Source organism: Eutrigla gurnardus (assembly GCF_963514095.1).
Source record: "Eutrigla gurnardus genome assembly, chromosome: 3".
NCBI classification, from domain to species: domain Eukaryota; kingdom Metazoa; phylum Chordata; class Actinopteri; order Perciformes; family Triglidae; genus Eutrigla; species Eutrigla gurnardus.
In genome coordinates, this window is record NC_139917.1 from 1226652 (window position 1) to 1241885 (window position 15234).

Below are 15234 nucleotides of genomic sequence, written 5' to 3' on the forward strand. Positions count from 1 at the left end.
TCAAATTTCATGTCACGATCTTTATGGAAAAAAATAATTATGATATGCAATTAATCAAAAATCTAAATATGTGAAAGACTCTTAAAATTATGCTTAATACATACTGGAATCACTTTACATTTAGTTAAGAAACAATTATTGCAAAGCCCTATTGTTATTGTACGGTTTATTCTTACGCAAAAGTAACTTGCGTTTTGGAGGCCTCAACATTAAAAAAAACTCACCAAAATTGGTGTGTGCGTAGAAATTACAGGAAATTGCGATATGGTAGCGGTTTCGCATTCGGCCACGAAAAAGTTGCTCGCTAGCGCCACCTAGCATGGCCATTCGCCAGCCACACCACACCGTAACGCCAATTGACAGGATATTTTGCACACATGTGCGTACGAGTGTCCCCTACAAAAAATCCTCTTGGAGTACCAAAGTCCGCCTCCCCAAATTTTCCACCATCTTGGATTTTATGAAAAACCCGATGTTCTCTGACATCTCTCTGACACCGTTGATCCGATTTGGATGAAATTTGGTGTGCGTACTCGACAGACCTAGGCTTTAAAAATATGGTTTAACTCAGAAGATATCGGCCAATGAACATAAGCAGGTTGTGCCACCAAAACGCAATTAACATAACTCCATAACCTTTGGGCCAATCATCACGAAACGCCAAACCTATGTTGACATAGCTTCAAAGAATATACATGTCGATTTTCATCAAAATTGAATAATCTGGGGCGCTTTCAAAAAAATCAAGCGTAGCGTTAGTTCTGGCAGGCCACGACGTCAAGCTCTAAATCAGCAGCAACAGCGTAGCTGTCAAACCGAGGAGATCAGCTGACGGCCCAGCTGACTCCCCGTGCTCGCTTCCTATTGGGAAATTTCATTCAGAGCGCACTATTTAAACTGCTCTAGCCTGACCTCCCTCGCTGCTTCCTCTGCTGGCTTTTTCGCAACCCACCTCCACCCCAGCTCCCCCATCATCTGTTATGTACCTACCATTGTTCTTATCGGTTGCTCTGCTCTGTCTGGGGTTTTTCTTTGCTGCTACGCTCCCTGCTTATGCCGTTCATGATGGCTCATGAAGGGCAGGAAGGTGCTCTTCCTGCCTCAGGCTTTCCACGCAAGCGCGTGGAAGAGCAGGGAGTCCCAGAACAGTACCATACCGCCAAATGAAACTTGTGCAAGTAAATAAAGATTCTTTTTGACAAAGTGGTCCTGACTGAATTGCCATTTTTGGCCATTCACAGGGGTTGTACTTGATCTAACTTGTAATATACCGTTGATCCGATTGATACCAAAATTGATATGGTTGGAAAGGCCTTAAGGACAAAAATGTACCCAAAGATGCTCCAAAAGTTTAGGGGCGTGGCCAGGGCGACGCCATGGCTGCGCAACTATTTTGGACCTTTGCCAAAAGCATGAAAGCTGTTATAACTTATGCATTTCTTCTCCGATCTGCTCCAAAAAATTCATACTTGATAAGAGTCCTGTCCTGAACGCGTCTACACTGCAATATTGACTCACAGTCAGAGCGCCACCTAATGGCGACATGAAATGTGACTGATTTTATGCCCTTTTTCGGAGTAACAGCCCCCCCTTTAGGTTGGGCATACACACACGATATAATATTTTTTCCTAGATAGACCATGTGTAGATGTACAAAAAAGCCTGTTGGACCCACCGCCTAAAGTCAATAGGAAGTGGGCAAAAAAATGTTTTAACCACCTGCGTATCAGCTCTGTGACTGTAAACGGTGGGGGAGGGGAAGGAGAACCACTAAAGGCTGAATTATGCTTCCGCGTCGACACAACGCAAGGGGGCTTGCGGACCCCTTACGTCCTTGCGGACCCCCTTACGTCCAACGCAAGGGCCTGACGTGTACCTCCCAAAAATCCTAGACGCGCGTCGAGGCGACGCAACGCCAACGCAGCGGCTTTGGCTGTGATTGGTCCGCTAACTACATCCGCTGGAGACCGCTATCCGGTTTCCACTCATAAACACCGCCATTTAAACTTTTAATGGGCTACTTTTATTGTTTTCACCTCGTTTTATTGTTTGCACCTTCTCGCTTTTGCACAAAGAAATAAAACACCAAGTTCTGAAAAATTGTGGACGTTTAAAGCCGGAAAGTAAACAAATACGCTATAACGAAGCTTACGATGATATACGCCAAGAGTCTCGGTCGGTCGGTCAGTCTTTACAAAAACCATAGCGCCCTTTACCGGTGTGGCTTTGAATTGCATTTCGACACGTAAACCCAACGCAGAACCATCACGGTCTCCAAGCAACTGCGTGGCCGTTGCGTTGCCGTTGCGTTGCCGTTGCGTTATCACTACGCGGAAGCATAATCAGGGCTTAAGGGGACTCAGAGAGATGTCAGGAAGGCATGGAGAAGATGTGACCTCTGTCACTGTTTAACACCAGATCAACACTCATGAAACTTTGCTAATGACTTTATACATTGTCTGGTCTGCTCCAAACTTCACATGCACCTCAGACAGCCTTCGCCATAAACATCAAAACTAATATAACTCCAGTGATTCTTCTCTGATCTGCTCCGAAGTTTCCATGCTTGAGTAGAGTCCCACCCTGAACACGTCTGCACTGTAATATTGACTCACAGTCAGAGCGCCACCTACTGGCGACAGGAAATGTCACTGATTTTGTGACTTTTTCCAAGTAACGGCCACACCTGATTATTTTTTTACTAATTCCTCTCATTTCAGCCTGCAGCTAAGACACTGGGAGGAGGAGGGGTCACACTAGGAGAAGGAGGAGAGATGTCAGGAAGGCATTGACGTGTGTGAGCTCTGTGACTGAAATGTAGTTTCTTTGGATCACACCAGATCAACAGTCATGAAACTTTCCACACCTGCTAATGATTTTATTAATTGTCTCATCTGCCCCACACTTCACATGCACCTCAGACAGCTGTCAGGGAGACAGATGGCTTTGAATGTTGATCGCTCCCACTCTCAAATCCCCAGCTGGACAAGAGGTTCGCCTCCCTATGCCTGCGGGTTATTGGGGGGGGGGGGGGGGGGGGGGGGACTCTGACTGTTGTTTGTGCACCAAAAGCAGTTTGGAGTATTCAGCCTTCTTGGAGACCCTGAATGGAGTCCTGAATGGGGCTCCAGTAGGGGACTCCATAGTTCTTCTGGGAGACTTCAAAGCACACATGGGCAACGATAGAGATACCTGGAGCAGCGTGATTGGGAGGTACAGCCTCCCTGATCTAAATCCAAATGGTCGTTTGTGACTTCTATGCTAGTCATGGACTGTCCATAATGAACACCAAGTTCGAACATTAGGATGCTCATAAGTTGATATGGTACCAGATCACCCTAGGCGGAAGGTCGATGATCGACTTTGTGATCGTTTCGTCTGATCTGAAGCCGCATGTTTTGGACACACGGGTGAAGAGAGGGGCGGAGCTGTCAACTGATCACCATCTGGTGGTGGGTTGGGTCAGAGGGTGGGGGAAACATTTGGACAGACCTGGTAAGCCCAAACGAGTAGTGTGGGTGAACTGGAAACAGCTGGAGGAACCCCCTGTCCGAGAGATCTTCATTTCACACCTCCGGCTGAGCTTTTCTGGCATCCTGTGGAGGTTGAGTGGGCGACGTTCAAAGCTTCCATTGCTGAAGCTGCAGCGGTGAGCTGTGGTCTAAAGGTCTGAGGTGCCTCAAGGGGCGGCAACCCTCGAACACCATGCTGGACACCGGTGGTCAGGGAAGCCATCCGACTGAAGGGCTTATTCCGGGATATGTTATCTCGGAAGACTCCTGAGGCGGTTGCAAGGTACCGACAGGCCCGAAGGGCTGAAGCCTCTGCCGTGAGAGAGGCACAGCAGCGGGTGTGGGGAACCATCCAGGTGGAGGTAATCGGGCGGTGGAAGGAGCACTTTGAGGAACTCCGTCTGATATGCCCTCTTGTAGCGGTAGAGTTGGAAGCTGTTGGAGGATCATAAAAACTTAAAGCACTCACTGGATCGATTCGCAGCCAAATGTGAAGCGGTCGGGATGAGGATCAGCACCTCTAAATCTGAGGCCATGGTTCTCAGCAGGAAACCGGTGGATTGCCTGCTCCGGGTGGGGAAAGAGTCCTTACCCCAAGTGAGGGAGTTCAAGTACCTTGGGGTCTTGTTTGCAATTGAGGGGACAGTGGAACGGGAGATTGGCCGGAGAATTGGAGCAGAGGGGGCAGTATTGCATTCGCTGTACCGCTCAGTTGTGAGCTGAGCCGGAAGGCAAAGGAGACAGCTGAGGTGGTTCGGGCATCTGGTAAGGATGCACCCTGGGCACCTTCCTAGAGAGGTGTTTCAGGCATGACCAGCTGGGAGGAGGCCACAGGGAGGGTCAGGACTAATATAATATATATAATAATAATAATATAATAATATAATTTAGGCCGTCATAGTCTCAATGTTTGCCCAAAATTATTTTATCAAGGCAAATGGACTTCACTAGCGGCTCTAATGATAGGCCTAAACAGGAGGGCAGCAGCGCTTATTATAAGGGGAAATCCTTGCGGCTGGTTTGGCTCATCAACGTTCTGTTTTCCCCCGTCGCCATGGCAAGGCGTCCCCCACGCCTACCCCCCTCAGCTGCGCGAGTGTGACAGTTCATGCGCGTATAGCCCCGTTCACATACTGTACGTCGCTACTCACCTGTTTCCCCTTGCTTTCTCGCTGAATTCTACTCGCTGGCAAAAAAAATTCACTGCCCCTCTCTGTGGAACTCTCTGTTGACGTCAACTGTCAGTCATCTCTATTTTACATTCCAATTGGTACTCGCATGGAATCCCTTCAGTCGCATCGCAGAAAGTTAAAATTATTTTATCTCCGTACCCGCCCACATCACATCGCTTCGCGTGTCCTGGCCACATTCCGCTAGAACACATTCACATTCCATTGACAGTTGTCGCTCAGAGATGGGCGAGTGGCGATGTATGTGAACGGGGCTTGAGTCAAAACCAAAACAAGGAAGGCTGAGGAATAGTCACCCACTTATATTAATAATAATAATAATAATAATAATAATAATAATAATAATAATAATAATAATAGTCATAATAAACTAATAGTATAAAGGCTCAGCACTGTGTTTTAGTCATGTTTGTTTTCATCTTTTCGTGAATGCTTAAACTCCTCAACCCCATTTAGTATGTCAACATTTGTATCAGCACCAGCAGTTTTTAAGAAATTGGTCAGTAATCGATACGTCATATTTTGGTTCTCAAAATTCACCAAATTGATGCATTAAAATTAAATCTATTACAATTTTTCTCCCGGAGGGGCATGCCCCCGGACCCCCCTGGAGCATACCCCCCCCCCCCCACCATAGTCTCCAAAAATCCTCTGGGAAACACTGTTTCCAGTATTGATTACCAGGATAATATTGTGAATCACAATTAGTGAGTCCAATGCCTAATTTCTACAAATTAAAACCATTACCTCTTTTCAAATATTCCTCCTATTTCACCTTTTCTTACACATGACACCCAGCAATGCAGTGTAGCATCAGCTTAAAAACATGTTTTAAAAAAAATATTTCACATATTTTATACACTGTCGGAATTATTTCCCTTGTTTCCATATGTAACCAGTGGGTCATCAAGATGGAAAGGTGCGTCCTGTGGCACATACCAATTCAATTCCAATTTTTACAACTTATTCTACATCACTTTCTTACGCACTTAAATTCAGATTCCTAGCATTCACACTTTTTATTCAGTAATTGCTTCTCTATTTATGATAATAACGCTATGAGAGTTGTTTTTTTAATCTTTTCAATGGCAGGCTATATGGCGTGGGCGTGATAACAATGAGCCGCAACCTTTACAAGGTCTTGTATCTTTACAAACCAGACAGACCACTTGTTTCTCTTCCCACACCCAGTGAGCCAGCTTTAATATCCGGGAACTTATGAGACACGTCAGGAACCGAGGGTGACGATTTCAATTTTTAAAAATTGGGTGTTCAAAATACTGACTATAGTACAGAATATTTAATATATCTAGCAATATTTGCTTGTGCGAGGCGAGCCGTTTAATGCCGCTACAGGCGTGTGGCGCTCAGCCGGACACGACTGAACTGCAGGGGGCTGCGACGCTGGAACAGTCCGCTGAACCGAGACAGCAGTAGCGGGTCAGAGACCGGCTGTCAGGAAGGACACGGGCGTAAGAGCCGAACAGGAGCCGTTTCCAGCATCCTGGCGGGATACTGAATACTATTTTAGTGAACGCAACACCTCCCGTCGACGAGTTAGTGCCAGCCGTGTTGTTAAAAGTTACACCACCAGCAGCGAACTAGTTGTTAGCTGGCTGTCTTCGCTGCCAGCCGGTTCGCCCTCGCTAGCAGCGGCAACGTTAGCAGCTAATCTAGCTTAGCTGTCGGCAGCCTGGTTACCCAGAACGAGCTTCCGAGATGAGGCTGAAAGTGGGGTTCGTTCTACGGAGTCTGCTTTTCATTGGGACTTTTCTTGGTTTGGTGGTGCTCTGGTCTTCCCTGTCGCCGAAACCCAACGACGAAAGCCCCTTTGGAAAACGGGTGAGTTGACAACAGGAAGTCCAGTTAACCTTAAGTGTCCATAGGGGAACCCCACGTATCAGTGCTAGCATAACTCCAACGCAACACATCAATGTGCGCAAGTAACGTTATTAATAATTATTATTAATAGTGACAGAAGGGTCGTAGTCGCACATTGTGTGCCTTCAATTGTAAACACATCATTCCTAACGCGGCGGAACGGGAAGTCGTTTTCATTCGCATGTTTGGCTGGCTCTCCTGTCCTAACTTACACACGTTGTCATGGAGATATGTTCCTAGCTAGCTACTTAGCTGTCTCGATGCTTAATGGCTGTAACGTTACAGTTGAGTATGAGTGATCCGTCGTTTAATACTAGTACGGTCCCTGCATCCACACGTAACGCTAACGTTACATCCCTTAATCACACCGGATACATATCCGGATATGTCACCGTATAGGTGTCTCTCTTCACTGAGACGACACCTTCTGGAAAGTCACGCGAACAGAGTACATAAGTACATATTAACTTGTACATAAGTTCGGTTATTACTTTGCTTACAAGGCTTATGGTTAATTCGACCTATTTATATTTTTAATGTTTGCGTTGTCACGGGAGATAGGCCTACCATCGTGTTCAGATCAAGTAGTGGAGGTCAGAAATCAATCACTTTTTGACCTCAATCATGTCATTTTGTGTGAAGTTTTCCTACATGTTAACCTAAATGAAAGAGTGATAGATCATGGTTTGTTTACCAAAAGCCAGGTCGCCATCGTAATGATATGAGGAACTATAGGTAGATACAATTACAGTGTACACTGTTGGTGTATGTTGGTTGGATTTTCTGAACAGATACCTGAGGTAGCATATAGATGTATAATGGATACATTGTCTTGTGCTATCAACATAGGTGGGATATTTTAAGATATCAAAATAGGTGTGACAGGCCGATAAACAAAAAATGTCTGCAGACACATCTGTAGGCAGCCTTGAGGAGCCGTCGCACAACCCTCCGCTCGCCGCCGGCCCCGTCAGGCGTCTTGTAGTATTGTAGTAAATGGAGAGTCTGCTCCAGTTGCCGCCGGCCCCGCTGATGGGTCCCACCCCAGCGTAGCGCGCGGCTCAGCTCGTGGGGCGCACGGCTCTGCTCACGAGGCAAGGGCCGGCTGTCACGGTGTATATTTTCGCTCGCTCTCTCTCACACACACACTATGGGGTCAGTTCAGTCTCATTAATAATGAATGCACAGAGAAGGATTCACAAATGTATTTGTGATTTATATATAAATGACTTTCTGCTCACAAATACATTTCGTTTTAAATAAATGTAATAGAAATGCATAAATATATGAATAAAAAAATATTTGCAATTTTCATCAAAAATGTATTTGTATGTTGTTACATTTATATACAAACTGTTAAACTTGAATTTACAAGACGCTTTTCATTTGTGAACTTGTTTGCATTTGTTCGTGAACTGGTCTGCATTTATTTGTGGATTTTTGAGACTCTCCAGGGGCCTGTACTACGAAGCGAGTTCAACATACCAGGGTATCTTTCAGAGATCCAGCATAAGTTACCCTAACAAAGGCAATCGGAGATAAGCGGTCACACGAAGCTGGTTATCAACTCGTTAAGTCAACCCAGGGTTTACCTGTCCAGCTATGAGCGCGTGCACATGAAAGAGGCGGCGTTTGCAGCATTTGACCAATCACAAACATGGATCAGTCTACGGCAGCGGAGCGGCGTATTTCACGTACGAGGAGCGAACCATAATCTTACAGAAATACGAAGAAGTTTAACATATAATGCAGGCAAAAGGAAACCGTTTAATCTGTAACATGCAGGAAGGACAGCTGGCAAAAACTCACCGACTGTGTGAATGCGGAAGTCGTATTAATAGTATTAGTAGTATAATATGACTACCCCATCATAAGGACACTACAAGATCTGACTGATTACATAGTCACTTTAACTTTGCTGATAGCTTAGTGGTGGAGTTACCGTCCCATGTTGCAAAGCTCCTTGCAGCGGCCCCGGTTCGAATCCGCCGTTCGGCCGTCTTTTAAATCATGTCGTCGCTCTCTCTCTCGTCTCTTTAACTCTTATGATGTCTCTTATGGGAGCAAATCAAATAAATATAAAAACATAATTCAAAGTGGTAAGTAGGCTGTACGCTGACAAAGAAAAGTCTTTGTGAGAAGAGAGTCATTTATATATAAATCAGAAAATACATTTGTGAATCCTTCTCTGTGCATTCATTATTAATGAGACTGAACTGACCCCATACACACACACACACTGGAGATTAATCATGTGAAACATATTTCATATATGAAAGCAGTGTCAGTGTCTTGAAGACAAATACAGGCAGATTTGACATAGTTTGACTGACAGTAACTTCATTTCTGCGGCAGGTGAGTGGCAACTGCCTCAAACAGCTGTAGCTGTCGGTAAATGCCGTGGTAGGTGAGTGGCAGGCCGATTTTGGCATTCAACAAATATTTAGTGCTCTGATAATGCTACAGTCTTATCTGCCAAGTATTTACGGTTACATTTTTATCATCATTATTTTTTTATTAAAAAATATCCCACAGCCACTTCATCCTGTGGCAGCTGCTTCAAAAAGCTGTAGTTGCCGTGGCATGTCGGGAAGTGCCTCAAACAGCCTCAGGTGCCGTGGCATGTCGGTGGTACCTGAAGATGCCACCGGAAGATGCCACCAAACAGCGACAGCTGCCGCGGCACGATTTGCGCTTGCCCCTACTGCGAGCGAACGCCATTTTTCTTATAAAAGGACCGGTCCAGCTCCGCTCACACCCCGAGTCTGAAGTGAGGTCCCACCACTGATCTGTCATAGCTCTTTAGCCTCAGTGGGCCCACCCTCATTGCAATTTTGTGTCTCATTTGTTGTTATTATTAATTATTAATTAATTAATTAATGATTATTTCAAGGTTCTTTATTTATCACGGGCTAACCCGGCATTATGGATCAGCCATCGGCCACCCTGCTCTCTAAATATTGGCATTTGCCATTGAAAAACCCATATCGGTCAACCACTAGCCTCCGGTAATGTAAGTTAAGCCAACTCCAAGGGGCCTTAAACTTAAAAAGTCAGATTGCATGGAAGACAATTAAAAAATTACCTTAACTTCTCAGTTGTTTATTATCTCGATAAACATTGTAAACAGTACTGTAAACAGTACTGTTTACAATGTAAAGCTTTGCTCCAACCATTGCTCCAACCATAAAGCAGGGGAAATGGCAGGGCTACCTTGTGATTGACAGGTTGCTACCAAGATTTTGATGGTCAAAGGTCAATGTCACTGTGACAATTTCACACAAATGTCTAATAGACAAAAATATGAAGGGATGACATTTTGGATAGATATGGATGGAAACTACAACTTGACTGTTTGGCGGAGGCATACAACTGCAAGTCCCTTCTTTGTCCCAGCATGTTCTACCACCGATGTTTTTATTAATGTGTGATCTCTGTTGTATCCTCCATACAGGATGACGACATGCTTCCCAAAGGAGACTTAGTAGATCAGTTTAAGCCTGTGGTGCCCTGGCCTCATGTGGAAGGTGTGGAGGTCGACCTCAACTCCATCAGACTCAAACATGGTGAGACACATCCCATAAACAAACCTAGCTCCTACATGCTCTAGGAAAAGCATGAACTTCGATTAAGCAGGTGTAAAGCAGATGATTAGGGATGGTTTTACCTTGGATTGGGATAAATAAAAAAAAACACTCACAATGTTGATTGTGGTGAATGTCCAAATAAACTTGAATCAATTATAACAAAACAAAGACATGCAGCAATGTATTTCAGTGTTTGTCTACAAACTGATTATTTTACTTAACCAAATCAGATGCTATTTTGCTTTAAATTACCACAATTATGTTTAGTGAGAGCCTTCTACATTAAGGGAGACAAATTAGGATGGAAAAAATGTATCTAATTGTGTCACTGATCAAGCTATAATACATGAAAATAATGCAACTACAATTTCAAACACTTTCCAGCACTTTATTCAAACTCCAACAACTTATCACTGCAATTGAAGCATTTCCAAGGATTTCCAGGACTCATACAGACCCTGTCCTTAATAGCTGAGTGGGCTCTGAAAGTAGAAGAAAGGGAAGGAGTATGCGCAATATCTTTGTCTTCATTTGGAATCCACAATAGTCACAGAAATTGTGGGCATGATGACAACAGCATGATTTTCCCAGCATTACTGTAGCATTCTGACACTTCTGAATGAACTGCATAGTACAACACACACAGTGTAATGTTAGGTTTCCAAAGCACTGTAGCATTCTGGTCTGTACACATGTAGCCTTTTTTTTTTTTTTACATGTGCAAAAAGTTTAAAAATCACTGTTAAAATATAAATACAATAATATAATTTTTCCTGTAAACAAATAAATTCACCCAAGGAGGAGATCGGAGACATAAGTAAAGTCGACGTCTGACTTTAATCTTGTACAAGAGGAGCAGTTACAATGCAACAACGTGTGAGGATGCTACAGAGGAAGTGCTCCAATCACTGTTGTGACTTGAGTCTTTTAAAGGCACAGGAGATGATGCGTCATTGACAGTTAATCTTCATGCAGAACAAGACATCATGACTACCAGGCCTCTGATAACATTTAGGTCAGCAATGGGGATACTAAAGTAATAAACAGTTCAACACATAAAGCTGTAACCTGAACAAAGAAAACTTTAAGACATGAGGTTATACAAAATTCTTATAACAATAATAATATAAATAAACCAGCTCTATTTTTTTCTTCCAGAGCTACTTTTGTTAAGAGTGAAGGGGGGTGGCGCTTGCTTTTAGCACTGAATGTGACTTTTTTTCCTGAGTAAATGACCTGTCGTTCCCTGAGCTCAGTGTGCAGGTCTGGGGGCTTGTCCTTTAAAGGCGGGTCCACACCGCACCGACTGCCCGACTCACGTCCGTAAATGAAGTCGGGCTACTTAATATGGCCGACTCGAATGGCGGATTACACATTTGAATCGGCTGAAATGAACGCCGACGTGGGCCGATTCGAGCGACCACACCAAGGAGACTCATGTCACGGACGCCGACTCTCTCAAAGACGCCGATTTTCGGTCCGGTGTGGACCCGCCTTAAGTGTTTGGCTAAGTCGGAGGTGTTTTCGCCGTTAGCCATGCATGTTTTTAAACACCGGTGCATCGACGTTAACTGCTCGCCTTGCTCATTTGTTTTTAAGCTAAAGTACTGCCATATCGCACTTCGCGCCCCTGACACAAGTTGCGGCGTGGTGACGTATGCAGCAGCCATTCTCCTCTCCGTGCTCCTCTCTCTCCCTCTCCCTCTCTCTCTCCCTCCCTCCCTCTCTCTCTCCCTCCCTCCCTCTCTCTCCTCCCCCTCTCTCTCTCTCCCTCCCTCTCTCTCCTCTCTCTCTCTCTCTCTCTCTCTCTCTCTCTCTCTCCCTCTCCAACGTCTCTCTCTCTCCAAGCTTTCCTCCTGCTCCGTTTGTTGCTCAGTCCACGCTGCTCGCTAACTTGCTAGCTCTTTCCTCCGGCTTGCTTGCTTTTTCTTTTTATCTCCCAATCTGCCGGTCGCTCCTCGTCCTCTCAACTGTAGTTACAACGCGGTGACGTCATGTGGCGAGTTCGCCGCGCTGTTGCGGGCGCTGCCGACGGCGCTGCAAGTACCGGTCCCGTCCAAATGCAATATAGTACCGTTTTAAATGCCTCAGTACTAGGGCTGGGTATCGAAGGTCGGTACTTTTTGGGCACCGACCGAATCACTTCGGTACTACCGAGCACCAAAAGATGTCAAAACATTCGGTGCCAACTTTTGGTACTTTTTTATTTTTATTATTTTTTAATAGTTAATCTCACTTCGTCTCTCATCCAATCACCATATCTGTTCTAAAATCTAACATGGCCGCTGATTGAATCGCTAGGTAGCGACTGGCTGAGAGTGGAAAAACAAATGCGTCACTTCAGCTAATGTACACATCGGGACCGCATCTGAGGTAAACTTAACGAAGTGAAAAAATGTCACATCAACGGTCCAAGGTCTGGCTACATTTCACAAAAACGGAAGACGGCGTAAAGTGCAATGTTTGCGATAAAAAAGTAGCTGCCAAGACGGGCAACACTTCCAATTTAATGAAGCATTTAATCGTGCACGGCATTAATCTGAGACAACAGAGCTGCACCGTGTTCGATTGCATGAAAAAAAAAAAACGGTGACAAGTGGTGGGGTACAGTCCGCTTCCACAACGCCCGTATCCACCCAGCCTATGCCACCCACATCCCCGACCCTGACAGTGTCGTCGGTGACTAATGAAGATGATGCCGGAGAAGGAACTTCTTCAGGTAACGTTAACGTTAATAATTAATTAGCTATCTATAGCTAGCTTGCTAACGTTAGTTCGCTCCTGATGGCTAGCTAACATCTTAGCATGCATATCATCATTAACGTTAAGCACAAGAGTGAACCACGCCATCGATGACTTTAACGTTAGCGTGCTAGTTCGCTCAAGTTAGCAAGATTTAACGTTAACAGCATAATATATTTTACCGTTAAGCATAGTAAAACCACTAGCTAACTTCTAAGTAATACAAATAACGTTTAATGATCATTTACAGTAGACTTACTATATTTATGTGCAACTGTTATTTTCATGTGAAAGCTGCATCCAGGTGTAGTGGTCCGGCAGGAGGAGAGGGAGGATGAAGATAGATCCTCCGATGAGGGTGCAACGGCAGCATGTGTAAGATCCACATAATAATAATAATAATAACCTTGTTTTACCATGGAACAGTTATAGTTGATGTCATTCAAATATTTTCTTTCGTCCTTCACTCTTTCTTTTTTCCGAGTCCACAGAAGAGGCCCAAGCTATCTGCTGTGGAGGAGCTCTTTGCTGAAGAGGACCGAGCACTTGAACTAACGCCCACAGAGGACATCGGCTCCAATGAGAAGGTTCAGAAGGAGGTTGACCTTTACAGGAGCCTACCAGCTACCCTGACCTCCGTGGACCCAGTAACTTGGTGGTGGGAGAAGAGGGATAGCCTGCCAGCGCTGTCTGAACTGTCACGCAAGTACCTGTGTGTCCAGGCATCCTCTACACCCTCAGAACTCATATTTTCCACAGCAGGAGACACCATCAGCCAGGAGCGTGCGTGTCTCTTGCCTGAGAAGGCAGACATGCTAATTTTCTTAAAAAAGAATTGCAAAAGCTTCTTCCTGTTTTTACTTTACCATTTTAGTTTTACAATATCCATTTTATAGTAATTTTATTTTCTATTTAACATTGCATTTTGCACATTGGTGTTATTTAATTTAAAAGTACTTTGTATTGCCTTTTTTTTTTAAACTGCATAAATGCACATACTTTGTTTATTGAGAAGTACTTTTGTACTTTTGCATGTTTTGCACTTTTTAAATAGTTCTAATTAAATATTTAATAGTTCATATAGTAGTTTAATAGTTGTTCAAGTGAAAAAGAAACAATAAACATTTCACACTTAAATGAATAACATTTGGACTCTTTCTATTTGGAAAAACTAATGTAAAAACACTTGCATAATAGTAAAAACATTTGCAGGCTATTGCATTACGAAATGTGCTTTTATTTACATAGGTAATCGAAAAAATCGTTTTGGTACCGGTATCGAAACTCCGGTACCGGTATCGAAAAAATGTAAACGGTACCCCGGTACTCAGTACCCCGGTACCAAATTAGTACCAGTATACCGTGCAACCCTATGTTGGACCATTTCTGTCGCTCCTGTAGTTGTGGAAGATATTCTCTGATCCACCTTTTCCAAAACAAGTCAGACATATATTGGACTTGCCTCCACCTGCGGCGAGCATATTTGTCGTCTTTCCTGAACTGTCCTGGTGGCATGGATGGTGAAGTCTTAAGAAGCTGCAGGTGGTTTGGGGTAAGTGCTTCAAGGTCATTTGGATCTGTAGAAGCCTTAGTGATTGGACGGATGTTGAGTATCGCCTCAGCTTCACATAAGACCGTATGGAAACCTTCCTCATCGAGATTTTGCACATTGAAGGTTGAATTGAGAACCTTTCTTACTGATCTGATTAATCTTTCCCATACACCTCCATGGTGTGAGCCAGCAGGGGGATGGAAGATCCACTTGATTCCTTTCTGGAGCAGTGTGTTATGGAGCTGACTTTGATTCCAGTTAGCAATTGCCTCCTTCAATTCATGCTGGGCTCCCACAAAGTTGGTGCCATTGTCGGAGCGCATTTCTTTCACTTGACCACGTCTGGCCGTAAAACGCAGAAGGGCATGGATGAAAGGGTCTGTGTCGAGTGATGATTCCACTTCCAGATGAACAGCTCTTACAGCTAAATGTGAAAATAACACCATAGCGCTTCACAACACTCCTTCCACGCTTCACTCCAAAAGGTCCAAAGTAGTCAACTCCCACATATGTGAAGGGAGGTTCGTCAGGTGAGACTCTGTCCAGGGGTAAGTCCGCCATCTGCTGTTGTCCAGGAGTAGCATTTATACGACGACAAACAACACATCCTGCCACAATCTTTCTGATCGACACAGTTGCGCCAAGGATCCAATATTTTTGGCGTAGTCTGGATTACATGTGGTTGCGACCACCATGCCCCACCTCTTCATGCATATGTTGAAAGATCAGCTCAGAGATGTGAAAGGCTTTGGCCAGTATGACAGGATGTT

The 15234-nt window shown here is 44.4% G+C and overlaps 1 protein-coding gene across 2 annotated transcripts in view; it reads left to right on the forward strand.

Moving 5' to 3' along the window:
• The first annotated feature begins 5930 nt into the window (after positions 1 to 5930).
• galnt7 (UDP-N-acetyl-alpha-D-galactosamine: polypeptide N-acetylgalactosaminyltransferase 7) overlaps positions 5931 to 15234 on the forward strand; it is a 46485-nt gene continuing 37181 nt past the window's right edge. Inside the window, exons 1-2 of one of the 2 annotated variants that reach the window (XM_084004973.1) lie at positions 5931 to 6544; positions 10038 to 10149. In XM_084004973.1, coding sequence (XP_083861099.1) covers positions 6422 to 6544; positions 10038 to 10149 — 235 coding nt within the window. In that variant the 5' untranslated portion in view covers positions 5931 to 6421. The remainder of the gene's footprint in view (positions 6545 to 10037; positions 10150 to 15234) is intronic. The other variant, XM_084004972.1, reaches the window with a different exon arrangement.